General features: G+C 46.7%; 1 protein-coding gene across 5 annotated transcripts in view; it reads right to left on the bottom strand.

Moving 5' to 3' along the window:
* CDK5RAP2 (CDK5 regulatory subunit associated protein 2) overlaps window positions 1–13226 on the bottom strand; it is a 169162-nt gene extending 155936 nt beyond the window's left edge. For all 5 annotated transcript variants that reach the window (XM_059143514.1, XM_059143516.1, XM_059143517.1 and 2 more), the window contains exons 1-2: window positions 12994–13226; window positions 2225–2292 (exon numbers count right to left, since the gene is read on the bottom strand). In XM_059143514.1, coding sequence (XP_058999497.1) covers window positions 2225–2292; window positions 12994–13049 — 124 coding nt within the window. In that variant the 5' untranslated portion in view covers window positions 13050–13226. The remainder of the gene's footprint in view (window positions 1–2224; window positions 2293–12993) is intronic.
* Window positions 13227–22389: the final 9163 nt, after the last annotated feature.

The following is a 22389-nucleotide window of genomic DNA, read 5'->3' as shown; positions in this document are numbered from 1 at the left end:
CAGAGTGGGGAGCGGACTGCAATTTTAAGTCAGGGCCAAATCGGGAAGTCTGCACTGAGAAGGTGCCCATCGGGCAAACCTGAAGAGAAGGGCAAAGTGAGAAGCCCCGTGCCTGCGAGAACCAGCAGTCAACAAAGGCGACCCCAGGACAGGAGGTATGTGAGGTGCTGGCGGACATACTGCGCAGTCTTGTGGGCTCTTCTTGGGACAGGGAGCCCCCAGAGGGCCCGTGGCTGAGGGGTAACACACCTGGACTTAGGTTTCTACCTCTGGCTGCCTCGCTGAGAACAGACTGAAGGCACTTAGAGGGAAACGAGGGGACCAGTCAGGATAGGCTGGAGACCACGGTGGCTTAAAGCAGGTGGCAGGATGACGAGCAGGGGAGGAGGGTCTGATCCTGGATGTTTTAAAGTCACCAAAAGGAATAAATGAACTGAAACAGGTGAAACGTGTAAGCTTGAAGAGGAAAGCAAGAAATGAGCCTGGGGAGAGCCAAGACGGTGGTGAGCCTTGAGCTGAGTCTCAAAGAGGCAGCAGGCAGAGGAAGACAAAAGGAAAAAGAAACTTCCCAGCAAAGGCCCAGAGGTAGACATGGTCTTCAGAAACCACTGACCCAAAAGAGGCTCAGGAAAGAGGCAGGGGCAGACTGTCAAGAGCCCTGTGTACCAGGCAAAGGGCACAAAGGCTCGTTTTCCTGCTTCTCAGACTGGCCATGCTCGCCTACCTACGCCTGCATCCTACCTGGTCCTACTCATTCCCCAAGTCTCAGCTCCACGATCACTGTCTTAAGAATTCGAGCCTGACCCACCTCCTCCACACCAGGGTACCACTCCGCCTGACCCCCTCACTGCCTGGCCCACCTTCTCCACACTAGGGCACACACACCCCCACCCCCTCACTGCCTGGCCCACCTCACCCACATCCCCACTCACAGCACCTTTTTTCTTTGTTCATCACATTAATCATATGATTTACCATGACATTTCTTTGTTGTACTCTCTATCCTCCAGGCTGGGTCACAACCATGTTCAAGGCTGAATCTCAACATTTAGCCCAGGGTTTGGCAACATACACTATGGGCTGAAGCAAAGAGCAGTCCTATCAATTCTCCACTTCTAATTGCCTGCTCACAGGAAGAACAGAAACTGATGGATTTTGCGTTTAAGGTAGAAGTTAACAGGCTCTCGGGGCGCCTGGGTGGCTCAGTGGGTTAAGCCTCTGCCTTCGGCTCAGGTCATGATCTCAGGGTCCTGGGATTGAGCCCCGCATTGGGCTCTCTGCTCAGCAGGGAGCCTGCTTCCCCTTCTCTCTCTGCCTGCCTCTCTGCCTACTTGTGACCTCTGTGTGTCAAATAAATAAATAAAATCTTAAAAAAAAAAAGAAGAAGAAGAAGAAGTTAACAGGTTCTCAAGGAAAACCTGAAGGGGCCTATAAGTTAAAATATTCTCCAGAAATTACACCTCATGACACTGATACTATCTGTTCTTAAAACTTCTTCCTTCTGCATGTCTCATCACTTTGGAGAAGAGGAAAACAAAAACACAAACACAACCACAAGTGAAATCCTCTCTGAGATACTTAACAAGGCAGATTAGCAGCACATCCCTCAGATGCTTATGACAGCATTCGCTTCTTTCAGAAACAAAAATTATGAAGAATGCTTAGCAAAAGCCAAATTGCCCCGTGGAAAGTCTCCTCCTAATCCAGCTTAAACACAACAGACTGCTTATTTCCTCAGCGCCGTCTCCTGTGGTCTAACCAACTATTTGTCTCCAAAGGGCAGGCCCGTGGAGGAATGCTGGGCCTCGACCAGCAAATGGAATCCAGCAGCCTGCCAGGAAGGCCTTGGCACACGGACGCTCAGCAGCACGCAGGGGCCCCCCGCTGCTCGGCGGCCGAGACCAGCAGATCCTCCAGGCCTGACCCAGTCAGTCCAGCCTCTGCAAAGCCGCCCAGTTCGGCGAACGCCAGCTCAATCTCTACGAGCCTGGTGGCAAGAAATCGAGCTCATGGAATATGGCATAAAGGACCTCAATTCCTCCGCGCCAGTGTTTATGGAAGGAGGCAGACAGCAATTCAGTGGGTACAAAAACACTGAGCACCGCCAGAGAGCCCCTCACCATGCATGGGTAGGCTCTGGGCCCCAGAGACTTCGAAGCCCAGTCCCAGGCCCAAGGCCTCAAGGGCCCCATGGTCAAGAGAATGCCCGGCTCTATATACTTACCACCACTTCCCAAACCAGCAATGGGGCTGATGCCATCCACTTCGTCCGGTAAATTGGGAACAAGGCCACTAGGAGAGAGCATGGGCAGGAAGACATGAGTCAGTGTTTGAACAACAGAGACTGTGAGGACTGCCTGGACTGCACTTGACAATCATCAGGCCATAGGCAGTGAGCAGCGCACAGCTGAGCTCACTGGGAGACACACAGCGCAGAGGGGAAGGACTCTGGCTCTGGGGCTCTAACATGTGTTGGCTGAGTGACCTTCAGCAAGGACAGTCATTCCTCATTCATTCATTCAGACAGCAAGTGTTCCAAGTAGCGTATATATGCCAGGCGCAGAGACACTGTGCCAACTGTAAGCTACTGACGTTTCTGAGTCTCGCTTTACCTGCTACATGGGGCTTTACCACCCCCTCCCTGTAAAGATTAAATGAGCTCATGTTTATGACACTTGGCTCATAGTAAGCACTCGATAAGTGCTATACACTGTTTTTGTCTTTACTAGAATTGTCACTATTGACATGCCTACCACGACCAAAAATTAAGCTTCTAAGAACCTGATACCAACTCAGACGCTTTTAAAAAGTCAAACAAAAATGCAAACTCCAAGAAATTTTACTGGTTGAATTATAAAAACAGGTTAAGTGAGGATCTGGAGACACTGACAGAAAACTGAACCATAACAGGAGGTGTGGTTGGCGAGAAAAGACACTACGCTAGATTCTATTCTAAGCTCTGTCATATACCCCTCCCCGCCTCACTTCTTTCATCCGTAAAAGGTGAACAGCAGCTACTTCATAAGTCACAGAATATCAAAGACACAAAGTGCCCAGCAAGGCACCTGGCACATTGAGGGCACTCCAAAAATAGGAACAAAATATTACTGTTACCATAAAATATCCAGCGCTTTGGAAATTTATGAAAGATTTCCCATTGTGAGAGCTGCCCGTGCCCCAAGAGTCCATGCATTTTCAAAGGGAGGCACTAGGGCACAGAGTCAGCCTGGCCAGAGTCACATGGCAGTCAAGTGGACAACCAAATCCAGAACCCGAGCCTTTTCTGTCTAACCTCCAATAATGCTTCCCTGTCCCGAGCTATAAACGATGGGTTGAGGCACGCTCAGCTTGACTTTCCGGCAGTTTGTTCTCTCCATGTTTCTAAATCCAAATCCATCCTGTTCTGAGGAAAATTCTGTCTGATCACCCAATTCTGGGGTTGGGAATAGACCTTTGCCATCAGAGCCAAGCAAAAAATTGGATATCATAAGATTCCAACATCAAGAGAACAATGGCATAGTATGTGTCTGCTACAAAGATAAGTGAAAAAAACTTCAGTAGACTATGGCTTCAACTATGAAAAAAGAAAAATACATGTACACTAAAGTCACCTCAAATCCTTCCTGGAAACCAAGTGGGCTATGCATCTGTAAGAAGACAAAGGGAATATTAAAAAATTATCATTTGTAGGAAAATGAGAGATATTCTCCTCCTTTCAAATCTTCTATACTTCTTCATTTCCTCCAATTACCATCACTAGAAGAACAAACTCCATTCCCTAAACTGAATATTAGAAATTAAAAACAAGTTCAATCAGCACCTTTTGCAGATGGTAGCCCAAAGGTCCAAAGTGCTACACAAGCTTACTAGTCGGGCTTAGCCGACAGTCTGGTCTGCACATTCCCAATCTGGGGTTCTCTCCACCACAGCCACTAACTAACCACCACGGGCTGAACTGGCCCATCAATGACTCCAGCGAAGATGAAACACACTGGAAAACTACATGGCAAGCAAAGCCAAAGAATTTGGTCTTATACAAGTTTCCAAGAGGCAAACAATGAAGCTTGAAAAATGACACTTGACATTCCATTTATGAAAAGAAACCACTATTTAATGCAGAAGTTCCTGCCTCGTTCCTGCCAAATTTCTATTTGGACTTTACCTAACCACTTTCAAAATGCTATGACTCTGTCATCTGCATCTCCCGTCAGCTCCAGCCACCCTCCAGCTTCAAGTAGCTTCCTCGTCCCCTTTGCTCTTAGCCGTGGGACTTCAAGGACCCCCACTAGAAATCAGAACTATGCAAGCAAAAGCAGAGGGCTTAGGTACAATTTTATCACGGTATCGGTGGGGGAGATAAAGGCCCAAAAAGGGAAGAACCTCTTGGCCCAAAATCACAAGGGGATCTCAGCCACACAGAGACCAAAATCCAGTTTCTCGGGGTCCGTATTCCACTTGCTCACCTGTGCCCGGGCCGCCCAAAGCTCCTAGACGAATGTGGCACCTAGTCACCGCTAGCTTCCTCAAAGGCCAAGTACAGCATAACCCTACTGAGCCATCGTGTGGGGCACCCACAGGGGAACAGGCACCACACTCGGGACAGGTGGCCTCCCACTGTGGCCTCACCATGGCCCTTCTGTGGAAGGTGGTAGTTTTTAATTGTTGCCTTTTAAAAATAAACCACACACACACAAGGAACACAGAAGCTCAGAAAACTTAGTAAGCTGAAAGACCCGAGCTGGCCTGATTTCAGGCCCCGTGCTCTTAACCTCTACAGCCCCTACCTCCCTCCGCCCATAGATGCCCCTCACGCCTTCCTGCAGGGGAACATGATACAGGCCAAATGAACCGAGGCAGAGGATTCCCAGTGACCGGCACAGAGCACCCTTTCCAAGGCTTTTTGTAGACTCCGTGTTGGGTCAATGAAGAGACGCTCAGCCGCGCTTTGCCACCTCACCCTCTTGTCTCGCTCCACCACCACCCAAAAGGCACAGTCGCTTTCTGTGCCGTGGGTGGCAGAGCCGCTGTCCGTTCACACCACAAGCCCCAGGAAGGCCCAGCGGACCGCGGGCTTTGTTGATAAAGTGTCGGGAGAGCTGTGACTGGAACTGGGCACCACGTTCAGAAAACAATTATACCAAGTGCACTTTGGTCTGTCTTTTAACAACTCATTTTTCATTCTGTTATTTATCCTAAATTAGCGAAGAAATATATAAACAAAAAAAATCCAAAGTAAGACATCGAGATGGCCAACGGACACAAGAAAAGATGCTCAACATCACTGACCAACAGGAAGGTGCAAAACAAGACCACAATGAGATACACCCTCCCACCTGTCAGAAGGGCTAGACTCAAAAAGACAAGAAACAAGTGTTGGCAAGGATGTGGGGACAAAAGGAATCCTCTTGCACCGCTGGTGAGAATGCAGATTGGTGCAGCCACCGCAGAAAACAGTATGGAGTTTCCTCAAAAAATGAGAACTAGAATTACCATATAATCCAGTAATTCCACTATTGGGTGTTTACCCAAAGAAAATGAAAACACTAATATGAAGAGAGATGCACCCCTATGTCATCACAGAATTATGTACAAGAGCCAAGATAAGGAAACAACCTGAAGGTCCATCAATAGACAAACAGATAAAGACGTGGTATATACGTGACCTGGAGTATTACTCAGCCATGTAAAAGGAGGAGATCTCGCCATTTGTAACAACACGGACGGACCTAGAGGGTATTATGCTAGGTGAAATAAGTCAAAGGAAGACAAATACCATATGGTTTCATTTATAATAGAGATTCTACAAAACAAAACAAACAAAAAAGCAGAAACAGACTCATAACCACAGAGACCAAATGGGTGGTTGCCAGAAGGGTAGGGGGAAGGGAAGGAAGGGGCAAAATGGGGGAAGGGAGTGGGAAGGAAAAAAGACCAGCCTAAAGTTCTTGACTACGCCCCACTCCCATCTGAGCCCCCTAGGAGGTCGTCACTGCTGTTGGCAAGACAGGTGTCCTTCTAGGCCTTTTTCTATGTATTTACAGATACAGGGACATAGTTTCATTTTGTGGTTTTAAAAGCAAAACAAATACCATCAAACTGTACATATTATTCCGCAGTATCTGTTCTTTACATAATGTGTCCCAAAGAAGTTTTCATGACAGTACAAATAGAAGTACCTTCAGGTTTTTAACTCCCACAAAGCATTCTGCAGCAGTGTTTTTCAAACTTCACTGACCACAATCCAGAGAAGGAAATATATTACCCTTAAATTCTTGAAATGCTTTCTATTCTATACTATTATATTTTTAAAATTCTAGTTGACACCTACAAAATTGAATTTCATGAGCTGCCAATGTGTCACAGTCTGAAATTCACTTTTGAAAGGATGTGTATTTACCCAATCCCCTGACGGTAATTCAATTTGCTCCCAAGTTGTTCCTTCTACAAACAATGCTTTATGAATATCCTCATACAGGTCTCCCTGTACAGGTGCGTGATAATTTCTCTAAGATAACAGGAAGTGGAACTGCTGGGTCAAGACATATTCATATTTTTTTAGTGGGCAAAGGATGTGAAAATATAGTGGACCCTTGAACAACATGAGTGGAACAGCATGGGTCCACTTACACACAAATGCTTTTCAGTAAATACTGTACCATACTGTGAATGTATTTTCTCTTCCTTATGATTTTCTTAATAATAAATTCTATTTGTGTTCTAGCTTCCTTTACTGCAAGAATACAGTATATATATAATACATATAACACACAAAATATGTGTTAATCGACTGTCTATGAATCAGGCTCTTGGTTAACAATAGACTAGTAGTTAAGTTTTGGGGGGAGTCAGAAGTTACATGTGGATTAACCAGTATGTAGGACATCATGCTCCTAGCCCCATGTTGTTCAGGAATAAATTGTACACAGACGGCTATAGAAACACAAGAAAAAATGTTCAACATCATTAGTCATCAGGGAAATATAAACGAATACAAGGAGATACCATGTCACACCCCGGAGGCTGGCCTTCACCAAAATGACAGACAATAACAAGTGTTGACAAGGCTGTGAAGATACAGAAGAACCCTCTTCTGCTGCTGGAGGGAGGGTACAAAGTGCTGGGCAGTTCCTCGAGATGTCAAACATACACAGAGTTAGCATATGACCCAGCAGTTCTACCCCCAGCTCTATATCCAAGAGAAAGGACAACACACATCCACACAAAAACTTATACATGAATAAATGTTCATAGCAATATTATTTACAGGAGCCAAAAAAAAAAAAAGCAGAAACAACCCAAATGTCATCAGCCAATGAAAGAACAAAGAAAACATGTTACATATACCCAGTGGAATATTATTTGGCCATAAAAAGGAATGAAGTATGTCACAGATATACCACTACATGGGTGAACCTCACAGAAGACCACATAGTATAAGACTTCATTTATATGAAACACCCAGAACAGTCAAATCAATGGACAAAAACTAGACTGTGGTTGCCCAGGGCTGGGGGCGGCGTAGGGGAAGAGAACTAGCCGGTGTTATGAATGTTGTGTCCCCTCCCAGAATTCCTAGGTTGAAACCCTACTCCCTGTCCCAAGTGATAGCATTAGGAAGTGGGGTCTTTGGGAGGTTATTAAGATTAGATGAGGCTAGGAAGGTAGAGCCCCATGAATGGGATTAGTGCCCTTACTAGGGTTACAGGAGATCTGCTTCCTCTCTCTGCTCATCACCCGAAGAGGAAACAATGAGAAGTTAGCAGTCTGCAACCCATAAGAAGGCTCTCACCAGGACTCAGCTATGCTGGCACACTGATCTTGGACTTCCGGTCTCCAGAACTGGGAGAAATAAATTCTGTCATCTATAAGTCAGCCACAGTCTCTGACATTTTTGTTACAGCAGCCAAGCTTAGACAGGGAGTGACCGCTAATGGACACAGGGTTTCTTTCTTAGATGACGAAAGTATTCTAAAATGGGATTATGGAGGGGTGCCTGGGTGGCTCAGTGGGTTAAGCCTCTGCCTTCAGCTCAGGTCATGATCTCGGGGTCCTGGGATCGAGCCCTGCATCAGGCTCTCCGCTCAGCGGGGAGCCTGCTTCTCCCTCTCCCTCTCCCTTGTGATCTTTGTCTACCAAATAAATAAATAAAATCTTTTTTAAAAAATGGGATTATGGTGATGATTGCACAACTCTGTAAATACACTAAAAAATCATTGACTAGTCTGTTTTCAATGGGTGAACTTTTGGGCATACAAATTACATTTCAATAAAGCTGTTTTTAAAAAAAAAAAAAAAAAAAAACACACCTGGGCATATTTTTAACACCAAACTGTCTTCCAGAAAGACTACAGCAGTTGACATTCTGTGTATGCACTTTTTCAGAGTGATTATAATGCAGCATTTCACTGCTAAATATGGAGCCTGTGTTTACATGGTATTTGTCTTTTTAGAGACTGAACAAAATTGACTCATTATTTGTTGATCCTCTACTATCTATGTGCCAGACATGGTTCTAGATCTAAAAATACAGTGGGGAACAAGCCAGCCACGCTCCCTGCCCTCACTAAGCTTATACTGGTGACTGGGAACACGTTCTACAAACTTCAAGCCTAGGGGCACCCCTGATCCAAGCTCAGTCTTAGCTCAAGCCTACAAACCGTCACCAAAATTTCATCCCACTATCCTTTTTCTCGACCTCCTTCTACAAAAGTCCGTGAAGACATTCTTGGCCTGACAAAGTATGACTGTGTACAAACATGCAGGAAAACATTTCCTTTTGGTCTGCCCCTCACCAGAGAGCAAGCACTTATTGGTCATGCACCAGAGGAACCTACAGAAGAACAAACCTGGGCCCAGGCCTTCAGAAATTCACAGTTAGGGAGAGGCAGAACCGCAGACATGAAAACTAAGGGACAAATCCAAGGTAGTGGGCAGCAAGGATTTTGTCCAGGAAACCGTGCAACACCGTAACAATAAAATAAAAACAGCTAACATGTAATGTACGCCCAGCAGTTGTCTGGCACAGAATACACAAAGCTTTGCTCCATCCATATAGTCACCCGATAACTAGGCGTTATCACTGAAGAGAAACTGAGGCTCAGAAGGGTTGACTGAATTACTAAAGCAACTCTGCCAGTAAGTGGCCGAAGCAGCATTCAGATCCAGTCGTCCTGAGTACAAAGACCAGGATCTTCCAAAACCACCTGGCAGGGCTTAATAAAGGGCCTTAGCGTTGGGGAGGCTCCCAGGCATGGCATCTGAGCCCGACTCTCACAGGCCTGGAGCGCTCTGGGGCACCCACAGGTGATCAAGTTTGGAGAGAATGATGCATATCAACCGATTCAACAAAAGTCTGAGGACAAACTGGACTTGTTTCGTCTCTAAAACTGGGGCTTGGAAATACCAACCAGAAGTACTCATGTTAGTTTAAAAAGAGATGATTTTATTCCACGGATTTTTCTCTTCCACTGCGACCAGCTAATAGAGACTCGGTCTCACTCAGGACCTTTCTGCCACTCTTGAAAGGCCAGTTCACGTGGCAGCAGCTCCCTAAGATCCTCCCAGAGGCCTCTCAGCACAAGTTCAGAGAACTAGCTGAAGGTATGACAGGTACCGAGAGCCAGGCATTGGAGTCAGAAAGCCTAGATTAAAATCCCGGCTCCAATAAGACTCCTAACTGATAGAGGACAAAGGGGGTTGATGGAGGGACATGGGTAGGGGATGGGCTAGGTGGGGGATGGGGATGAAGGAAGGCACTCGTTATGATGAGCTCTGGGTGTTGTAAGTATAAGTGACAAATCACTGAATTCTACTCTAGAAACCAATATTGCACTGTATGGGAACTACCTAAAATTTAAATAATATAAATACATAAATAAATAAATAAAGTAAATCTTTGCTCACTCATGTACTTTTCTATGAAATCCCAGACCATTCACTTCACCTCTCTGAGCCTCAGTGTGCCCACCTATAAAAGGGGATAGTTCTGTCCATTTATGTGCCTCATACCAGGTTAGGAACCGGAGTCACAAAGATGAACAAAACAAAGGCCCTGCTCGGCAACAGGTCAGAGTCGAATTAGGAAGACAGACACGTTATAGGTGTCCCTGCACCATCCAACACAGAGCCACCAGCCACACGTACCTGCTGAGCACCTGAAATGTGGTAAATCCAAACCAAGAAGGGCTTGTAAGCGTAAAATGCATACCAGGTGTCAAAGACTTTGTAAGGTAAAAAAGAATGTGAAATACTTCACTAATCATTTTTTATTGTTTGCAAGTTAGATGGATAATATATGGAAATTTGGGGTTAAATCAATATATTATTAAAATTAATTTCACCTGTTTCTTTCTTACTTTTTCATTGCGGCTCCTAGAAAAGTCTAAGTTACATAGGTGGCTCACATTATATTTCTACTGAACAGTGTTGGTCAATAAAACTCAGTGAGGTAGGGGCGCCTGGGTGGCTCGGTCAGTTAAGCATCTGCCTTTGGCTCAGGTCATGATTCCTAGGTCCTGGGATTGAGTCCCTCACTGGCCTCCCTGCTCAGCGGAGAGTCTGCTTCTCCCTCTCCCTCTGTCCCTACCTCCGCTCATGTGCATGGGCTCTCTCTCTCTCTCTCTCTGTCTCTCCCTCTCTTGTGCACGTTCTCTCAAAGAAAAAAAATCTTAAAAAAAAAACAAAAAACAAAACCAGTGAGATAAATAAGGCCTGAGCTGGGGCCAGTGATGGGCAGGGTGGCTGGAAGAGCCCAGAGGGGCCAGGTGGGGATGGGGGCATATCAGCGAAGCCTTCCTGACATTGAAATCTAAGTGACACCTGAAAAATAAGAGGCATTAATAAGGCAAAAGGGGAGAAGGGAAGGCAACCCAGGCAGCAGGAAGAACGGTGCACAGGCCCGACAGTCAGAAAGAACAAGGCAAGGCCACCCGGGACAAAGAGCTTGGCAGCCAGGCAGAGGGAAGTGTTTGGGGGCGAGAAAGACAGGGACAGAGGACAGCGGAGGTTAGGAGGTAAATGGGGCCAACTTACAAAGGACCTTGGAAACTATGGTAAAGAACTTCATCCTGAGAGGGCTGGGGAGCCAGGGAGGGTCTGAAGCGGGTAAGAGACCAGTCACAGGAATGTCTACAGCGAAGGCAGGAGAGGAAGGCAAGGGAGGAGATGTGTTCATCGGCGGAGTCGCTGTGCTGTTCAGACACTGGTCAAAATCCTTTCAGATTCAGCCATTTTTCAGAGGACAAAAATGGAAACTCCCAAGGGGTCTTGCCCAAGACCACAGGGTTGTTAAATACAGAACTGGGATTAAAATCCACCTATGCCTGGGTCCCAAAGCCCAATGGCTTGGTCAGCTGGCACAGAGATAAGAGCTGAGACCATTAATGGACTTTGTCTTAATGGCGGTGAGAAGCACTAAACATATACACAGCAGCAGACTGACCATCAGACTCACACCGTAAAAAGGCTTTCACACTGTAGTATAAAGACTATTACCGGCGTGAGGACAATCCAGGTGAGAGGTCCTCCTAGTATGTTGGGACAGTGGTAATCAGAGGAAGAGAAAGGGCCATGATGAACTACCAAGGCTACCAAGGAGGCTGTCAGGCAGGAGCTGCAAAGGGCCTTGCTCTGTGCCTGATACATAATGGGTTCTCAGTAAACACAGTAACCGTGTGTCCAGGTTTGCCCAAGATAGGACCAGTTTATGACCGCTGTCTAGACATAAATATTAATTGTGCCCATTTCACTCTTAAAAGTATCCCGGGTTTCACAATAAACAACATGGGCACCCTCTCAGTGAGGGTCTGTTTAATAAAACCAGCAGCCTATCCCCAGCAGAGCTGGATAAACACTATGAATACTCAGTCAGGGCTCTCCTCCACGTCTTTCTTCCCACTCTCCACCAGGAGCCCCCAAAAACCAAACGGCCCCAGCCCTGGAGCAGTCTAGGGCTCTGTCGGGCTTTCCGACCAAAAGGTCCCACAGACAATGTGGGCTCCATCAGCCTCTTGGGTCAGGTCCATTGGGAGGCCACTCCCAGCCATTAGTCCCCAGTATGACATACGGATGATGACGATGCTAAAGATGGTAACACAGGATCATTTTTTAAGCACCAATTATGTGCCAAACACTACTCTTGCCAGGCAAATCGCGGGGAAGGCATCTTCTCTTTTCACCTTCACCCCAATTTCTGTTGGGTGGATGTTAACTATTAGCCCCAATTTACAGACGGGAAAACAGGTTAAATCCCTTTACTAAAAAGTCGCACAACTGGTTAGGTTAAAGGGTTGGATCTTAATCCAGTTCTGTTCAACTCCAGCCACAGTTCTTTTTTTTTTTTTTTTTTAAGACTTTATCTATTCATTTGACAGAGAGAAATCACAAGTAGATGGAGAGGCAGGCAGAGAGAGAGAGGGAAGCAGGCTCCCTGCCGAGCAGAGAGCCCAATGCGGGACTCGATCCCAGGACCCCGAGATCATGACCCGAGCCGAAGGCAGCGGCCCAACCCACTGAGCCACCCAGGCGCCCCTCCAGCCACAGTTCTTAACTGCACTTCACTGCCTCCGTCTTGGGGGCCACTATGTGACCCCATGATACCTTGCCCATAATGAAAGCAAAGCTCCAAGTCAGAATGAACCATCAAGTGCCCCCAAGGTTCCTACTCCTCAACCAGCCCCTACCAGTGGTACATTCCAAGAGGTCCCCACCTCTCCCTCTTTCAGAAAACCCCTTAGCGGACCCTCACATCCTCTTCAAAGTATCTCCCGAAATACGAGAGGCAGGTGTGATGTAGGTCGGGACCCCCGGTTCCCCCACATCAGTATAAGCTGCTGGGTCCTCGAGACACGCCCCATCCCAGACCCCACCCCACACACTGCCCCTGTCCGGACGCCTTCAAACACCCTCAAGGGGAAACCCCAAGTCTCGGTTAGGGTGTACCCGCATCAGCGGGAATCCCGGCCGGGTTACCGCGCCCCTGCAAATCTCCCGCACCTGCAGCCGCTGAGCGTCCCGGGGAGGGTGACGTCCTCTTCCAACACCGAGTCCATCGTGGACACAGAGGAGGTGGTGGCGTTGGTGTCTGTGGCGGCGGGGTCAACTGGTTCCCCCCGCTGTCGCGACCCGCAGGCTCCCCAGGTCCCCGCCCCCTCCAATCCTGCTCTTGTTCGGACTTTGGCGGCGCCGCTGGAATTCAAACCGCAGCCGCCGCCATCTTTCCCGGCGCTTCTTCCTACGGAAACGAGGCGGGGTCATCCAGGCGTGCGCGGTGAAGCCGACAGACAGGCGCCAGAGGCCGGGCAGGGAATCGCTGGCAGGTGCCATCTTGATTAAGGGCAGAAGCCTTCGCACTTGGACCAGCAAGACTATGGAAAGAGAGGCATGCTGCCATTTTTTGTGAGGGCGCTCAGGCCGAGGCCGAGGCAATCGCCATCTTTGTTGAGGGCAAAGGCCGGCTTTGGTCCGTTAATTCAAGCGGGAGATGGGAACCCAGTCTTTCACCGACCGTCAGAGTTCCTAATCCAGGAAATGTTTTTCTAGAACAAAGACCCCCTAATCTTAAGGGTCATTATACTGTGCATCCAGAAGGCTTTCGCCTTGAGCTGAAACTCAGATAAGCAAATGCCGCCTCACTTTATAAAAATCGTATCTGCGGAATCCCAACTCCAGCAATAGTTTGCACTTAGTGTGAGGCAAACAAGCTCATCCTTTAGAGCTGGTGGTTAGCAACACTCCTCCAATCTCCCGAGGCTTAAACGCACCTGAGATCAATAAATGAGGCCCAGAGAAAGGAAATGAATCCCCCAAAGTCATGAACAGTAACTCTGTCAACAGAGCCACAGCTCCTGCCAACTAGATCGGGGCTCTCCATAACTCCGGCTGCCCTTCCTACAGCACAGAGCAACCAGCAAACACACAGATTTTGACAGAGGTGGCCGGCAAAGTCAACCTACCTCTCCCCATCTGGTGTTGCTACCTTCCCCGTGTGAGCCATCAGAAGAATCCTGGAAGAAAATAACTTGAAAAGATGGAGGAGTGGGGGGAGGATGACTTTGCCTGTAATCAGGTACCAGTCCTCTAGGTGTGCTAAAATGTAGGTGTACTTCCCAAAAGAGGCCTTCTCTAATCCTCGAGACACGCCCTTCTGTTCTTAGCAATCCATATTTTTCTTCTGTGGCACTTAACCATATTTTGCAATTATGTATTTCTGTGTTTTGAAAAAAAATCTTCCTTTTGCTCTAGACTGGAAACTCCATGAGGACAGATACTGTGTTCTGATTGTTCACTGCTATATCCCCTACACTACACCTGCCACCCAGAAGGTGTTTTAAAATATATGTGAATGAATGATTCAACCAATCTGGAAAGTGGGGGCTAATATCTATCCTGCAAGATTTTTGTGAAGATGTGAGGATGATCCAAGGTACGTCTAGAAGCCCTGTCAACGGATGACCCAAGATACGTCTAGAAGCCCTGTCAACGGTAATCCCATACATCCCTCTATTAGCTTCAGTGAAGTCTACAAAACTCATGATCCTGTACCTGTCCCTCTTCTTCAGCCACCGGTGAATCAGCAATAAAACAGCAGCCTGAAAGAGAGAGTGGCCAGGAACTAGTTGGCACATCAGATGCCCTGACCCAGGGAAGAGACAGTCCTTGACACCCTGGAATGGCACTAAGTTCAACCAAAGAGATGAGTGTGTCCCAAAGCAGGGGAGCTGGAGGTATCAGGACGTCTGCCCTGGTTCTTCCCCCAGCCCTCTGTGATCTCTGCAGACCACTCCTCTGGGCCAGCTTCTACACCTCTGAAATAAGAAGGCTGGACTAGATGGATGTCTCAGGACCTCACAGCTCTGGAGGCGATTTCACTGTCCTCAAAGCTCCAAACACACCGCCAATTCTGTTCTGGTGAGGGAGGCTGAGTCACGAATCATCACTTCTCAAATGAAGGCACTAAGTTTCCATCCCACAGATGGAAGGTCTTGAGGAAAGAAACGAGGACACGGACTTACACCTTTGGAGCATCTCTCATGTGTGACCTGTGTCCAGCTAATCACATGTACCACCTCCCTGAACTCTTGCAATGGTCCTCTGGAGTAGGTACAGCTGTTATTCTTGTTTTACTCACAGGTGAGAAGACAGAGACCAAAAAAGGTAAAAATAACTCACTTCCAGTCTCATTGCTGCTAAGTTCCAGAGGTGGGATTGGAGCCCAGGTTCCTCTAATCTCCAGTGTCTTCATTGTTTCAGGCAGACTGTCTTTCCTCTCTGTTTGGTTTTCTCTTAACTTTCACTTTAAGATTTAGGATTAAGAGGTGAGGTCTACATCCAGACAACAGTATTTCAGTGATGTGCTCACCAGACTCTAGTCCTTGGGTAACTACGGCAAGGTGGCCACAAGGCGGATCTTAGTGTTGGCAGCATGATTGCAGGACTGGAAGTGTCAGCACACCTGGATTCAAACTTTGGAAAGTCCTCTGACTTTTCCTATGACTGGGGTCCCTTCGCCTTGCTCCTCCTTGGTTTTCCCATGTGTAAAATAGGCCAGACAATGCTGAGCTCACACAGTTGCATTATCTAATTAGATACTTTGAAAACTATATAGAAAGAGCCTGTGAGCTCCTTTCCTTATGATGAATCCATCGCCCTGTCCAGCGAATGGTTATGTTCCTGGATGGTATGCTTAAACCCTTTAGTGAACCTGGAAACTGAAAATAGAATCAATTGACAACGGATAGCCTATTTGGGAAGCTGTTTTTCCCATTTTCGTGGTCAGGGATGAGCCCTTTGCCCCATCCCTGTCTCACCAGGGCCCTTCTCTCTGCCAAGCCTGGAGATGACGTCACCACCACCAGCTGTTTGGGCTATCTGGCTCCATCTCCTTGACAACAGCCACCCAGCCACAAAGCTGGCATTATTATTCTGTTGGGCTAGGTCAGAGCAAATGGCTGGGAGGAAGTAGCTTGCAGGCAGATGTTTCTCATTAGGGTAGAACCTTCCCGAAGTTTTTGCAGTTCAGCATCTCATCAAGACACTTGGGCTGCCATTACTAGCAGAAAGAATAACTTTGTAACATCAAGACCTACATGTTGCGGCTTTGCACTATTTCGTTTTATCCTCATGCCACTAGGAGGTCTTTGGAGCTGGTGCCCTAGTCTGCAGACGGAGAAAGAAAGGATCATGGAAGGGAAGAGGTTTCCCAAAAGCATTCTTTTCTTCTTTCTTTCTCGCTTTGTTTTCTTCTCTTTTTCTTAGCTTTTCATTCAGAAATAATTTCAGACTTTGAAAAAAAAAGTTGCGAAAATAGTACAAAGAATTCCCCAGAGAGCATTCACCCAGCTTTCCAATATAGTAACATCTTATATAACCATGGTGTAATTGTCAAAATGAAGAAATTGCATTGATACAGTGTTGTTTACTACAGACCTTCTTTAAATTTAATCAGTTTTCCCATGAATGCCTGTTTCTTGGATCCAAGAAAGGATTCCACCCTGCATTTAGTTATTCTGCCTCCTGACTCTCCTCCAGCCTGTGACAGCTACCCTGTCTTTCGATTTCATGACACTGACACCTGAGGAAAATTCTTGCCAGTTATTTGAGGGAATGCTTCTCGGTTTGGGTTCACGTGGTGTTTCCTCATGATTAAATCAAGACGTTATGCACTTTGGACACGAAGGCCACCAAAGTGATACTATGCCATTCCCAGGATGTCAGGAGAGAGAGAATGTTCATACAACTCATTCATTGGTAATATCAACCCTGATCCTGGCTGAGGCCCTATCTGCCAAGATTCTCCCTGGCAACATTATTATTTTTCTTTTTGTTAAAAAGTCTTGTGAGGTGATATTTGGGACTATGCAGATATCCTGGTTTTCATCAAACTTTCACCCACTTTTATCTTTTTATTTATTCATGAGAGACAAAGAGAGAGAGAGGTAGAGGGAGAAGGTGTCCGATGCGGGGCTCGATCCCAGGACGCTGGGATCATGACCCGAGCGGAAGGCAGACGCTTAACTGACTGAGCTCCCAAGCACCCTCACTCACTAGTTTTAGCATCTGAGGAGAACTCCTTCCTAAAACATTGCACAATCATGACTGTGGATTCACCAACTGGTGATTTACTATTTTCATCTTTCCTTCTACATGCCTGTTAAAGATTTTATTTTTAAGTAATTTCTCCACGCAGTGTGGGGCTGGAAGTCACAACCCCAGGAGGAAGAGGCGCACGTTCCACCAACTGACCCAACCAGGTGCCCCTCCTTCTATATTTTTGAACTGGAATTCTACTGGAAGAAAGAGCTTTCTCTTCTCCATCTTTTAGTTAGTTATTCACTGAAATCCATATGGACGTGTGGGTGTTCGCTTTATGTGGTGGGTTATAATCCCTTACTATCCTTATTTCTTTTGTTACACAAAAGGTCCCAGTTTTGGCCAAGGCACCCTTCTAATATGTAGGTGTGCTAAGTTCCAGACCCAGGTGTGACTGGTCCCAAGGCCGGCAGAATTTCTAGCATGTCACCCCAGCCCCTTGCTCTCAGGAGCTCATCCCAGCCAGCCCTCCCCATCAGCAGAACCCACTGTCCTTTCCAGAGCATGATGGGCTACTGAGCTAGTGATGCCATCTGGGCCCACACGAGTCCCAGGATGTGCACAGAGTCGGTGCCCAATGCCAGTTTGTCAAATTCACACCAAGTCCTGATTTTTGATTCGCGATGGAAAGAGGAACGAGAAACTCTGCATAACAAACAAACAACAGGTAACGAGGGTAGCACAGCCACCGGATGTGATCACAGACCTGCCAATTCAATGTTCTGAGCCTGCTTTCTCATTTGTGAACTCAGTGCCTCAGACCACAACATTGAGGGGCCCCTTGGCTCTGATTCCGTGAGTAACTGATATTAGACACCATGTATTGATGAGCTATTTCTATGAGCCGGACGTGTGTTAATAACATTCTATTCAGTTCTTACATTAACTGCATGAAGCAGGGACAGATTATACTCCAGTTTTATAGTTGACAAAACTGAGGCTCAGACAGAAGAGGGAGGTGCCTGGCTACACAGCAGCGAACTGGAGGAGAAGGGAGTTGAACCCAGATGAACCCAGCACTTCATTCGAAAGCCCATACTCTTAATCACGAAGCCACAATGCCTCTCACTGAGTTCCCCTGACCCCTGCCTTCAGAAGCTGGTGAAAAGGCATCATTACAAATCAAAAAAAGACATTTTCAATACTTTGCCTGTAAAAGAAAACTAACAGTAAGATTCTAGGGGCACAAAGAGAGGAGACTGAGGCATTCTGACTGAGGGGTTGGGGAAAGGTGTTTTAATAAGCAAGATCCATTCCCTGAAAAGAAAATACAAACTTGTTCACATCTTATGTTCACGAGGCCCTCACTTTTTAAGTCCAGCAGAAATAAAACCACTGTTTGATGCAGCACTATTTACAAAGTCCGTATCACATTTTTCATCCCTTGATGCTTTCTTACACGCAGGCAAGTTTGTGAGCCTTTATGAATAAGGACATTGAGGCTCCAGACATGAACCAGTTTTCCCAAAGTCACACAGCAAAAGCTAGTGACAGAGAAAGGAACTTGGACCTCAGTCTCACAGTTCCCAAAAGCTGATGCTTCTGAGCCTCTTGGCAACTTCCAAAAGGCCTAGCTCCACCCCAAATCAAAATGTCCCGTCACTGATCATCCTCAGTACCCCAGCCAGATCCCCGTGTGTCTAAACCCAGAGGCTGGGGGATTAGAGAGTCAAAGGCTTTGGGAAAATTATGCTGGGAGAGGTTTCCAGCATCCTTCCCAGCTGCACTTGGGAGTATGTAAAGTAGCAATAGCCACAAGCAAGAAAGGATCATGGAATGAATCAACTGAACATTTTGCAGCTTAAAGGAAGCACAAAACATCTTGACTGTAAGTTGCAGGGGGTAGGGGGAGCCTTCCCCTCTCCCTCAAATGCAGTGACTTTCTACTGAGAGAGCAGGTCAGGACCTAGGGAAGGAGGGACACAAGTGCGTGGCCGCAGGACACACGTCCTCAAAGGGATGAATGTAAGGCCTTCACATCTGCCTCCCCACCGCTGGCAGGCCACCGGCTACGCTGCCTAGGTTGTGTCCTGCTGGAGGACATCCAGCCAAAGGACAAGTAGAGGCTGAAGTCCAGTCTGCTCTGCTCGCCACGCTGCAGGTTCTGTTTCCCAAGATGAATCCATTCCAAAGAAGGCGCATCCTTTTCTGACTTGCCCAAAGGGAACACTGAGATTGTGTTGAACACTGGGAATGTGGTTGTGTGAACAATGAACTGAATCTTTAAAAAACTTGATCTTGGGGGCGCCTGGGTGGCTCAGTGGGTTAAAGCCTCTGCCTTCGGCTCAGGTCATGATCCCAGGGTCCTGGGATCGAGTCCCACATCGAGCTCTCTGCTCGGCGGGGGGGCCTGCTTCCCCCTCTCTCTCTGCCTGCCTCTCTGCCTACTTGTGATCTCTCTGTCAAATAAGTCTTTTTTAAATAAATAAATAAAATAAAAAGCTTGATCTTACTGAAATTCATAACGGCCACGTGAGGCTAGTGGCTGCTGTATGCACGCAGATATGAGGTATGTCCCTCGCCCCAAAAAGTGTCCTTGCAATGCGGTCGAATCTCCCTTCCACCTCAGGAAACCACTGGTCCGCTTTCTGTCGCCAAAGATACATCTTACCTCGACTTGAGGATACCTAGAGTCCTACAGTGTGTACTCTGGCTTTCTGTGACAGAGAGACCTTTCACTGCATATCCTAGGGTCTCTGGTAGTCCCTGGCAGATAATAGGTGTTTAATACATGTTGGCAAGAGAATGAATAGATCTGAGTTAGAATTAACAATCTCCTCCCCAAACTTTTCTCTGGCCCTCATAGAATTACAAGGGCAGGAAGGGCCCTCACGGAGGACATTTAACTAAGTCTCTTGGATGTTCCGATGGATAAACTGAGCCCCAGGTGGGTTCAGTGGCCTGTGGCAATTCACTCTGTGCGGTTCTCACCGCCTGGATTACACACTGAACGTGCAGACTCCTAGGCCTGCTCTTCCCTCCGCTCACAGAGCCCACGTCTCACCCATTCCCCACAGGCGGACACAGCCATGCTTACGAGACCCTGTGGGACCGCAGGGACACCTGTCACACTCAGCTTCCTGGCCGCGGACCCCTCCGCAGCGCCTCCCCCCCCCCAACTGCAAACACAAAACACCAGCAATTCAACTTAGAAAAGTATTTCGTTTCACTCCAAATATACTTAAAACCGAGGAGTAGCCTTACTCCGGCACTGGGCTGTGGGTTGGTTTTCTACTCAGAAAACAAGTCCCCTGGTCCCTGGTCCAATTCCCCAGTCATCACAGAAAGAACAACACACAACACTGCATTTTTGGAGGGGGGCGTGGGCTGGGGAAAGCTTTTATTAATGATCTCTTAGACAAAAGGAGGGAGGGAGGAAGTATCACTCAGGGTAGACATGGCATGAGCGGGGATGCTTCTCGTATAAGGTTTAATTTAATCTCGGTGCAACTCTGAGGTCAGCATCATTCCTTGTACAGGTACGGACAGGAGCACGAAGCCATTTATGAACCTTCCCAGGTTGGAGAGTTGCTGGCTGCGCTGGGATCCTTGTTGCTCTGAGTACAAAGCTGATGCTCTTCGTACCGCTACGGATTGTGTTTTAGAATTCCATGAAAAAGATTTTTCTGCTGCGGGGCCAGGATGCATCCTCTAACTCGATAGTAACCGCTAAGTCACAGATGTTGTTGGTTGATGGGAAACTCAGCGAAATTTGGGTGTCAGCTGCTAATGCGACCTTTGGCTTAGGTGTGCTGACAGACTTCTGCCTCCTCTTTGTCACCTTTAACTGATGCTTTAACACCTTCGTTTAATAGTGCGATAATCTCTGTCTTTTCAGACAAAAAGGCGAGTTGCGTGTTATAAGGAAATAAAGCTAGTCCTTTGCCCAGGTCCCATGCCTGTTCATATCGCTACCTTTTCCTTTTTAATTCAGGAAATTCCAAATATCACTGTCACCAAACTCTGATTCTTGCTCCCGAGTATAAAGACCTCTCCATTTCAGACAATTCCTTTGGAGATTAATGGTCCGTTGGAGTCTATACAATTTGCTTAATTGCCCCCAAATTATTATCTCAACTAAAACAGAATCTTAATAGACAACCATTCATGTCTTTGTCCTTGTCTGGAAGAATCTCATCTCTTGGCAAAAATAGCTTCTTCAAGTGAAAGTGGATAATCCCCTCGCATGGTGATTAAAGATAACAATGGCTCATTTAGAAAATGTTTGGAGGAAATTAAAAAGCTGAGCGATAGCCTATTGGTTCTGCAAGCGACTAAAAATAAAGGCAGGGAGGGGCGGGCCCCCAATGCATCCATAGATCAGACGGAGCATCCTTCCTACACGGTCAGCAGGTGCCAACATGTCTGAGGATCTGTAGTCCGGTGTGTGGGCGAGATCTCGCTCTCTCTGAAGCAATGAACTTGGTCAGCACCATTCCACTGAAGGAAATCCTGTGCTGCTTCTTCCCTCCCCAAAACATTCCTACTTAAAAGTGATTTGGTGCTGCCCAGAATAACAGTCTATTTGGGTTTTGGTTCAGGCTTACATTAATTGGAAGCCTTTACCAACCAAATTATACCTAGGTCTCTCCACCAAGTTCACCCAATCCAAACATTGCAATGTATCTGACTCACCCATTCATTTACCAATACTTGTGGAGCTCTTTCTGGGACCAGACCCTATGCTTAGCAGTGGGTTTAAACAGGTGAAGATGGCCCAGCCATCACACTGAACAGATAACTTGAGAGTAGACCGAGTACCATCATCATCATTTTCTTCTTCATCTTGATCATAAATCGATGTTGGATTTGGTCTAATGTTTCTTCTCTATCTATTGAGATGATCATCATATAATTCTTTTCCACTTTGTGTGACTTTGCATGTTGTATTAGCTTTGCAATCATGGGATAAATCCCAGTTAGGAAGTTCTATCTTTTTAATATTTCATTGTATTTAGTTTGCTTAAGTTTTCTTAGAAATATTGATGTCTGTGCTCATGAGGGAAGTTGAAGTGTAGTTTTCTTGCGATGGCTTTGCCTCGTTTTGGTATCAGGGTAATGCTAGAATGAGTTGGGACATATTGTCTCTGGGAAGAGTTTATGTAGAATTAGTATTATTTCTTCTTTAAATGTTTTGTAGAATTCACCAGTGAATCTATCTAAACCTGGATTTGGGGGTGGGTGGGTAAAAATTCCATTTCTGAGTACAAATTCTCTTTCCTAATAGATATTATCTATTGCTTTTTGAGAGAGATTTGACAGTCTGTGTCTTTCAGGGAATCTGTGTGTTTTGCCCAAGTC

The sequence above is a fragment of the Mustela lutreola genome, chromosome 12 (assembly GCF_030435805.1).
Source record: "Mustela lutreola isolate mMusLut2 chromosome 12, mMusLut2.pri, whole genome shotgun sequence".
In the NCBI taxonomy this organism is placed as follows: Eukaryota; Metazoa; Chordata; class Mammalia; order Carnivora; family Mustelidae; genus Mustela; species Mustela lutreola.
Note: the sequence above shows the minus strand (reverse complement) of the source record. Positions and strands in the feature narration are given on the sequence as shown.